Consider the following 10,390-nt stretch of genomic DNA (forward strand, 5'->3'; position numbering starts at 1 on the left):
ATTTTTCAACTACACACTAATTATGTAGGTCCTTCCTATCCTACATCTGGAAACTTCTCACAGAAAACACTCACATTTTCAACACAATATGAGGTGAAAAAAGAAAAAAAGACTTCTAAAACCACTTCTGTAAGCTGATAATTTCACTTTCCTTAAAGGTGATAATATTTTTTTATTTCTACAAGGAAGCAAAAGCTGGTATTTGTGTCACTCCTGACCTAATAATTTGACTGGGCATACTAAGGAGAAAAGTCAATGAAATTAAGCTTGTTACTTAGAAAATGTAAAACTGGAAAGTTTATGCTATAGAATACAACTACGCTCAGGAAGGGCTATTTCACACACGAAAATAACAAAAACAACGCTGATACTAGAATTTAACAGTGACAATCCATCCTTAAATAATATGCTAGATTTAAAAGCAAAAGCACTTAAAGCATTATTGGAGTTGAAAGTATTGAAAAAATACATTTGCAAAAAATTACAAGCACCATAAAAAACAAATGTAAGCAAGACAAATGCCAGACCTGCATGGTATGTAGATGAAATATATTAATTATAATATGAAGCTGTTGAATTCAAAACTGCCTTTGAGCCACACATTTTATGCAGACTTCTCTCAAGCCAAGAAATCTTAATTCCACACTGTAAAGTTTTGAAAACTATTAATATTCCATACGTTATAATGGAGAGCACTTCTCCCCACCATCTTTACTGAGACATATATTTATTAAGTGCTGACAGTTAACTTTCATGAGACTCTCAAGGAGATCTGGTCTTTATTCTGCAAATTTACAAAAACTGGGCTGAAGGTGCCAAAAAACACAACTGTATTTTATTATTATTTAAATAATGAATTTGTGATAGCATTTTACTCTGAAGCAATGGAAAGCCCTGCAGGCAAATGCCTCCTTCAACAAAGGTTTGAAAATTATTTTTGTTTAAATAACAGCTGGTCTTGCCTATGTGGACTTAAATGAGCCATGTGCAGACAAACTTGTTTCTGTTTAGCTAAGATAGATTAAAAAACATTAATTCCAGTTAATATCCATTTTGGTCCATTTACACAGATGGGAAAAATAACATTAAATTACCATGCTTACATACAGTCAATACCAGACACCCAATAAAGCACAAATTCAAAGCCCTGCTCGTAATGCATGTGATGCACACAGTTCCAGCAGAACAGCTCAGCTGCAAGTTAGCTTAAAACAAAAGAGATTTACATTAATTTCTCCACTTTGCCAGAGACTTCCTGTGTGACCTTAGACAAGTCACTTGTTTTTTGTGTGCTCTAACTCCCCACCTCTAAAAATGGGGAAAACCACTTGTTCCATAACCTCACATCAATAAGCAGGTCTACCATGAGGAGATGCTTAGATACAGAGGTTGAATAAATTACACAAAGCAAATAAAGAGTACTTAAAGCTTGAATTAACTTATCTTAAAGCTTTGGATAGTTCATCACTGAGACAGAAGGAAAGCTTCTGCACAACACTCATAAGTGTTACCAGCAAACAAAAAACAGGACTGCTTACACAGCAAGATAGAACCGTATTTTGACATATGCAGAGCCAAAGTAAAGGCGTGAGACCTCCTTTGTCACTAGCATATATAGAAGACCAAAAGTAAGAAGTTTCTAGTTACCTTCTTTGAGCTCTAAAACTGGAGTTAAACTCTCTGATATAAAACAAAGTAGGAGAAGAGATGACCAGATACACTCTCAAAAGATTTTAAACACTTTAGGTCCAAACAGTCATTCTTCAATTTGTCTTAACCACTAACCACCTTTTGAACTTGAAAGTCATATTTAACTTTCATAACTCAGTATTAATATCACAAGTCAAATCAACTTGCAGAAAGTAAAGACCTCCAGAGCACTGGCCAACTGAAAATAATGAAGAGGACTACAATCCATTCAGAAGTAGCTGCCAAACATACATTACACTAGGACACTTACGAGGACACAGCACTGCTCCCAGCAGGAACCCACAAATTTGCAACATATATTAAATATATCTTTTTAGAAAATGTTTTCAAGTCCAAAACCCTGCATTTTCAATGCAGGCCAAACAGAGACTGCCTCCATGCACAATATTCTTCACCTCTGCACACCTAACTGCACTAGCCTGTGAAAATCAAAATCACAGCCTGAAGAAGGAGACACAAGTACACAGGGAGTATGAGAAATGAACCAGCCAATGACACACAAGCACAGGTAAATTTTGGGGGACACAGGCAAGCTATGGAAAAACCAGAAGCAAAGAAAGTGCTGAGGAGAGAGGAAGTTCTGGAATAAGCTTTCCCTCATATTACCCACATATGTGTAAAAACCACACAGCTGCTCAATCACAGGGTGTTGAGTGTGCTTGGGGTTTGGGTTTTTTGGTTTTTGTTTTTTAAACAGATGATCTGTGGGTTACACACATGAAAATACAGACACTAAAAGCTACAAAATAAAAATGAAACATTTATTTTTAAGCTATTTTGTTTGAAATGTCAAATGGTTGTCATTCTTTGTAATTGCATCTTGTATGTCGTATTCTATAAGAAGAAAAATACCTCATGTAAGATATGGTAAATCAGTTCTTACTAAAAATCATTCACAACCTGAACCTTTATCTTTCAATATGCAGAGCTGCTCTGGGATGTGTTAAATATCCTAAACTCCCATTTCTGCAATAAGACTGAAAGAACAGTATTTTGCAGCAAGGCCAAAAATTAAAGCACAGCCAACCATGAACTTATATCAAACACCAGACATAGAACAGGGGAAAATACAAACATGGTAGTGGGGGTGTAAGAACACATGTTCAGAAAAAGAAAAAGATTATGATGTTTCCAACATAACACAAGATACAGTTTCGGACAAACATTTTCAAACCTGAAAATGTTGAGGCTTTGGCAACCCCTAAAACTGACAGTACAACAGGTAGTACATGACATCATACACAATGCCCTGAATATGTAAATTCTAAGATTAAACTTACAGGAAAGAGTGAGATGCCTAAAAGGAGAGGACTGGCCTCTCCTCCAGTGACACCTGAAAAAAGTCTGTAGAGGCACAAAGGCAGCAGAGATATGAGGGGCAGGAGGTCAGAGGAAAGGTTAGAATAAGCAAAGTCATAAAGGCAGGAAATTGAAACTAAGTTCTCAAACTATGTATTTAATACCTCCTTCACAGCATGCCAGTAATGTTCATATGAAAGGAAAAAATATAAAGGAAAGCAGTAACACTGTTAGCAGGCTTCCCAAGAACAAATTCTGGCAACCTTAAACATCATGCAGCAACCAGAGTCTCTCATTTGCTTAATCTCACACTCATAAATTGACTATTTCTATTTTTTTTTTTCCACAAGAGGTGAACATTCCCCACAACTGCACTAGCTGAAACTCATCTCACTGTTGTGGAAATCGGCATCTGCCTGCCTTCTTACAAACCAGCCACTACAGGGGCAAACTCCCAGTGTTTAAACGCACAACTGGAGCCTTGTCAGCCATAAGCAGAGCTGCACTTCTTGGCTCTCAGCAGCGTGTTTACACAAGTAGGATGACTTCACCCCAAGATGAGCAATACCAAAACTCCTTTGGTCACACATACACACACAACAAACCCCTCCACTCACGTTTTCCTACCTATCAACATATTAAAAGGCAGTAACAACTACACCAGTTCTATGCATTAGTTGCAGAAGCTGCCAGCCTTCACTGTCACTCATCTGAAAGTCAAAAGGAATGCAGAATACTTATAACTCCACTATGGATGAAGATTAATCATCGCTATTTGTACTACGAACTAATTTTTACCATTAGAAATATTTGTAAAGGCTGAAATAACACAGACTTACTATGTGGGCCTTGAAGCACGTTATCTTCCATGGTCTATGTAATTAAAAAGGAAAAACCAAAACTATACTGTATTTTGACAAGTACTCTGCTAGTTCATCTTTACCTGTGACTGAATCCAATTGAAATAAGGACAGATTAGGGTTCTAATATCATTTACACAACCCTTCAAAAGAAACACATAATCTAATATACTCATACACAATCACAGCTTTTGGATAGACTTGCAAAGCTCCGTCTGAAGTCCCAGCACCTTGATCATCCAGACTCAGTTATCTAGAGTGTAAGTAACAGTGCTTGAGATGTGCTTCCATGTTTCTTTCCCATGAAAATCAGATTAAAGTGGGAGGAGGAGGGAAAAGCATGTGGACTTCATTCTGATACAGAGCTGGGATGCACATGGGACAGACATCTCCAGCCCAAGAACTGGAAATTTTATAATATTCAGCTAAGTCATTACTGTCCCTAAAACAATATTGTCAGAACTAAAGATTTCAAAATTTGTTGGTTATCATCCCAACGGCACAAAAATCTTCTTAGTATCAGATTAGATGTCACATATCACATTCAATCTCTCATTCAATTAGTTATGATCCTAGGGACTGGTACCGAAAGGGTGGCTCTGGACCTGTCAGGCTAACTCTTTTGCTAATGCCTCCCCACAGACTAACAGTGGTAAAAAGCTTCAATAAAAAGGTTCATGTACATTTGTGGGTGGAAATTCAATACGAAAAAGACCAATTTAAACAGTTATTTATAAGCATAATTTTCTCCGATTTCTACCATTACCAACATCAAAAGACATCAAACCTCAGCTACAGCAAGAAGATGTAACAGAGAACAGAGTTATGTGTTGGCAACTACAGCAAACACAGACCAGACCGAAAGCCTCTTTCCTCTTCAATGAGCAAGTATAACCAAATATCTTACACTACTACTGCCTCCTCTCCAAATGCAAAGAGGTTCAGTGACACCATGCAATGAAACAAATCAACCTACCAGAGGTTTTAAAAAAACAATATAAGTTTCTAAAACATACCTAAAAACAAACTGCTTTATAAACGGCAACAAAATATCCCTGCTTTCTGTTTCATCAGCTAAGATGCAAGCTCCAGAGGGGCACTGAGTGACGAATTCGCACTTCACTTCCACTGTCAGCTGCTGTTCACAACAGAACTCTGAACTAAAAACCTCAGAGCATTTTCTGCTTCCTTGGCAGGACTCTTATTTATATAAGATTAGTGCAGTCAGGCATTAGATTTATAAACCAAAACCAAAAACAAACAAGGAGAAAGTTTTCACACTCTTCTTCACAGACCAGTTTCTGAAACGTACACATACAAAACAACATAGCATAGTGACATGCAATTATTAAAAAAACAAAACAATCCCCTAAACAAACAGAAAACTGGTCAAAATACATACAATCTCTGGAGGTATCCCCACCTGGAAACTATTTAAAGCATTCACAAAAGTACTGTTGGCCACCTAAACAGCCTGCTCCATCCAGAGCCTCAGAGGGCAGTTACAACACACGGGCACACTTCAGCCCCTCACCTTCCCCCACCCTCCTCAGGTAAGGAATCAACACCAACCTGCAGTTGGGAGGTGGATCTAAGGTGATGTCAGCCAATTCCTTCTGAATCCTGTGGCAATAAAGCAAGAAGGAACAAAGGTAAGTCACTGAGTGGGACAGCAGTTAACACATTCTCCTTGCAGATGTACTGTCATTGTGAGCTTGCCACAGTACATAAGAGAGGCACTCTCAGCTGTGGCCTCCCACCAGTCCAAACCCTCTGAGCAGGACAGGCGCCCTGCACTGTTAAAGACACAGGCAGAAAAGCACACAGGCATCGTGCACTGAACCCAGACAGGTGCACCACTCTGCACTCCCACAAAGATGCCAATCACACGGTGGAAAAGACTGTCCTCTCTGCTCTGCCAACCAGCCTGTAAATGAGGGGAAACCTCTGCAAATGTGATGCACCAAGAAGAAACTGCAGTCTGAAAGGGAATTTTGTCTTACGGGATTGAGAGAAACAGTCATTGCCAAATTGGCTCCCTCCTCTCTCCCCCAGCTTCTCATCACCATCCTAAGGAAAAAAATCCACAGCCCTGAGGGAGTCAATAACTGCGCCATTCTCAAGGACACTCTAAGGAAGGTGAATATCTATTTCCGACGCTCCTGCACTTCCTACCACCTTCAATTCTCCCTTCTCTTCACCCTCAAGAGCCTCACAACACCCCCACGTCCCCTCCCTAGGACTCCAGACGCTCCCTCTCTCCACTGTGCTCAGCCAACACCCTGTCCTCCCAGCCCAGACTATTCTGGGCTTCTGCTGCTTCTGCCACAAAACGCCCAACCAGCTATCATCCTCTTCCCTGGAGTCCCATTACTGTCACTCAGGCTTCCCTTCCAGATTTCCCCACCCAGCACTCAGCCTGCCTCCCTTCTCCTTTAAACTCAGCCAGCATCTCCTGCCACTTGTCACACACAAGAACCACAGCCTTTCCACAGGAGGCAGTTTAAAATCTTCTCCTTAGAACAGTGAAGGGCACAACACGTAAACACTGCTTGCCACTATCTATGTCAGTTTGCCATGGAAACCTGCTGAGTGGAGATCTGGAATAACCAAACCACCTAAATTCTACAAAGCCACAGAGAACTCAGTTGCTACGACAGGGTATTTGCATAAAACCCCAGTCATTTTAGACACCTACTGATACAACCTCTCTGCTGCTTGGCAAAGCTGTTCAGTGAGATGGTTTATTATTCTTACTGAAGTACTGCAAGTTTGCTTGAAAACCTCCATTTGTCAGCTTAGCTCCCTGGAGCAGGACGGTGCTGAACTCAGGTGACAGAATAAAATAAGAAAGGGTAACTTAAAAAAAAAAATATTAGAAGCTCCAAGAATCTGTCCACATGAAGAAAGCTGACTGACATAGCTGTTCTGGAATTCCTATTCCAGAACAGGTGTCTCTCCCCATACATTATTCTGGAATAAAAATTCTCAAAAAAAGTCCCAACACACTCTGTTCTGTGAGCAAAGACTATTTTAGAGCAGAATGTCCACAAGTGGGCCTGCTGTGGATTATTTATTCCAGTTAGCATCCAACCATACACAGAAAATTCAATTTAAGTGACGAGCAGACAAAAATAAGCGTAATGCATTTTTTGGTAAAGATATGGGGCTATATTACACCCCTCGCACTGCAGTGCACTCCTCCAAAGCAAGCAAACTCAAAACTTCACAAACATTAATTAATCTCCAAATCAGTTCTGGAAAGAAAAAAAGACACTCTGGACTCAAACCCACAAGAGAGCGAAACAGATGTTGAAATGCAATGCCTTACTTGGGACCATACAGCTTCCAGTAGCAGAGAAAAAAATAAGGTCTAAATTCCCATAACAAATGCTAGTAAGGAAAAAGGAAAAGACAGCAGAAATAACTGAGGGTCAGAAGAACAGCCCAGAAGAAGAAAAGCCAGGAAAATATTTGGAATAAGCAGGAAGAGGGACCAGAAAGCAGTGAAGTTGGGCAGACACTAACCGCAGCAAGACACCAAAAAAAGTGAGACAATAGCAGCTTCACACAGAAAGGCTGAGCACAAGGGCTAGGAGATGAGGAATGGGAGCAGCAGGGGAACAGCGCAAAATAAAACGAGGAAGAAGGGAAGATGCAACAAATCAGTGAGAAAACTGACTGCAGCCTCACCTCTTGGCACTGGTAGATAGCAGTTTAGAGTTTTTACTCATGCTGACTTTGCTTTCCTTCTTCTTAGGCGTGCTTGTCTCTTTCTCTGTCTGTTGGTTGGAGGATGAAGATGAGGAGGAGCTGGTGCTGGCCCTCGAATCGTCATCCGACATAGCGACCCCCCCACCACACACCCCAACCTGGAGAGGAGACACCATGGGGCGTGGGGAACAAACAGTGAACACAAACACACACAGAGAAAGGCTGCTGACAATCTCGATCTGTGTTTGGGTCATGCTCCTTTTAAAGAACCCTCGTGTCTCCCTCTCCTCTCTAGGCCCTACAGCCGTAGCAGGAGGAGGAATAGCTTCCCCTGCACTAGTAACGCCGAGGAGCAGGGGAAAAGGGACTTTAAAAGCTTCCTCTCAGAAAGCAAGTGCGGAATGAGAGGAGACTGGAACGAGGACAACTGCAAGGATCAAGGAAGCTCAAAGCAATTCTTTCTAATCTCCCCCAAACTGCACACACAAGAGGAGCCATCACCACCCACCACTATCGAGCCTAGGGGTGTAGGAGATAAAAATGGAACAGCTCCGGTCCCTTGGGTTCCCGGGAGGCACGTGGGGGAGGCAGGAAGGGATGAGGCCAGGGGGGTGCCCGTCGCCGCTTCTAAAATGGAAGTGGGGCATCACTGGCATCACAGGGGAGACCCTGGCAGATGTGTGACCTGCGGTGGGGAAACCCCTGCCTGCTGGATAACCCCTGTCTGCGGGATCGGGCGTTGGAAGCCGTGAGGGGAGGCGGGCAGGAAGGGAGCAAACCAAGGGGAAGGGCTAAGCAGGGAGTGGGGTGCGCTGGTGGCACCCACCGAGGCCCACTGCACCGAGGGGCACATGCCAGAGGAGGGGGAAGGGAGCAGAGGGTCTGTACCGGGGGGAACGTGGGGGGAAGGAGGGCCAGGGCCTACGAGGGGCGAGAGTGGAGGGCCCGGGGAGGCCGGTGTCAGGGAGGGGGGCAGCGGGGACCGGAGGGAGGCAGCCCGGGTCCATGCGGGCACCCCGGGGGCACGGGGGAGGAGGGCGAGCACGGCGGGCTACCGAGGGCAGGTCCGCACCGAGAGAGGCGAGAAGCCGTCGGGAGGGATGGGGGGGCTGGCAGGGCAGCCCGGGAGAGTTCGGGGGAAGGGCTCGGGGGGCAGCCGCGGGCCCGGGGTGGAAGCGGGGGGGGGGGGGGGGGGGGGGCGATACACGGCCGCCTCCCTCCCAGGGCCACGGGCCCCCGGGGAGCTCCCCTGCCCCCGCCGGCCGAGAGCCGGAGGGGGCCCGGCCGAGCTGCCCCGGCCGCGGGCCCGCAGGGCCGGGGGACAGCGGTACCTGACAGCCCCGGGCGCGACCCCCCTGCCCCGCCGGCTGCCGCCCCATCGCCGGGCCGCGGCCGGCCCTGCCCCTCGCCCCTGCCCCCGGGGAGGGCGGCAGGGGGTGCCCCGTCCCCCTACCTCTCCCTTTGTGTCTGGCTGCTCCTCCTCGGTGCGGCTGGGCCTGGCCACTCGTGTCTCTCTCGCTGGGAGAGAAGCGGAAGTGCTGCAACAGCAACTATTAAACAGGCAATGGCTTCCCTGGCTGCCTCCCCCACCGCCGAGCGGGGCTGGGGGGCGGCGGGGCCGGGGCGCCACCCGGTGCGGAGCGGGGGGCGGCGGGGGCGGGCGGCGGAGCCCCAGCTCCGGGGATGGAGGGGGATCCCGGCCGCCACGGCCCCTTCTCTTTCCCTTCTCCCCGGGGAGGGAAGAAAGGGGCACACGGAGGGGGACGTGAGTTTTTAATGGAGACCCTCTGAAAAGTAACCTGCAGGGGTGTCGGGGGGCAGAGGGACAGGCGCCCTCCCCGGCTCCGCGGCTGCTTCCGTGCGAGAGCCCCGCGGGGACGCGGTGGAAGCAGGTGGCTGGGAGAGGGGCAGCTCCCGGGGCTGCTTTTTTTAAGGCTCAGAGGGGGTATTAGGCTCGGCGCGGGGGCAGCTTGCTTTCCTCCTATTCTCAGAACTGTTTCAACCCCAAAGCTTCTCCCCTGCCTCACCTGCTTTGTCCCTCCGGCGGCAGCAGCAACTTCTCACCTGTCTCAGTTTGAAAGCAATAAAGGGAAAAAAGAAAGAAAAAAAAAAAAAAATAAAAAGGAGGCTAGCCCGAAGCCCACTCGCCCCCACCAATCCAGGCAAAAGGAATCCCCGGCAGCTTTCCCGTCTCTCACCTGTTTCAGCCCTAAAGCAGCAGCTGTGTCCTCCCTTCCCTCCCCCGGCTCAGCCCTGAACCAGCAGCAGGAGCAGCCGCTTCCCACTCGCCCTCGCCCGGAGTTCAGGATTCCATTGTCCCCCACACTGCATTTGGTGACATCACTGACACACAAAGAAGGGGCACTTCGTGATGTCATCAACGCATGCTGGGAGAGAAAACAAAATTCTGGGCTTGGCAGCGACAGCACTAACACACAGACTCACACAGATACACACACAGACCTTTCAATTTTCCAAAGGTAAAAGTGTTAGGGATTTTTTTTCCCCTAGTCCCCTGATGGGGAGCCCGTCTGCGGAAAAAGGCGTGTTGTATTCGCTAGCGTGTTGTAATCGCGAGGCGATTTACTCATTTCTCCGAAACCTCTGCTGTCCATCTCTCGCTCCCTGTCCACCCAACGGAGAAAAGTGCTTTGGCCGGGGCGACCCACCGCCCCCTGCCCAGGCGCGGGCAGCAGCCCCGGTGGGCAGCTGCGGCGCTACCTGGGGGTGCCGGACCCACTCGTGAGGGGACAATGGGGACCAGCATTCCCACTGACCTCACCCGGGGCACATTTGGCTCGCTGCCG

The 10,390-nt window shown here is 46.5% G+C and overlaps 1 protein-coding gene across 2 annotated transcripts in view; it reads right to left on the bottom strand.

The window, feature by feature from the left end:
- The window catches only part of LOC311157317 (ubiquitin-conjugating enzyme E2 E1), a gene marked incomplete at its 5' end in the record, with an annotated part of 45,572 nt that extends 35,611 nt beyond the window's left edge, over positions 1-9,961 (bottom strand). The window contains 3 exons of one of the 2 annotated variants that reach the window (XM_084211952.1): positions 5,442-5,492; positions 7,563-7,741; positions 9,782-9,961. In XM_084211952.1, coding sequence (XP_084068078.1) covers positions 5,442-5,492; positions 7,563-7,741; positions 9,782-9,961 — 410 coding nt within the window. Of the gene's footprint in view, positions 1-5,441; positions 5,493-7,562; positions 7,742-9,036; positions 9,110-9,781 lie in introns of those variants that run through there. The other variant, XM_084211951.1, reaches the window with a different exon arrangement.
- Positions 9,962-10,390: the final 429 nt, after the last annotated feature.

The sequence above is a fragment of the Fringilla coelebs genome (genome assembly GCF_963513975.1).
Source record: "Fringilla coelebs genome assembly, chromosome: 1".
NCBI lineage: Eukaryota > Metazoa > Chordata > Aves > Passeriformes > Fringillidae > Fringilla > Fringilla coelebs.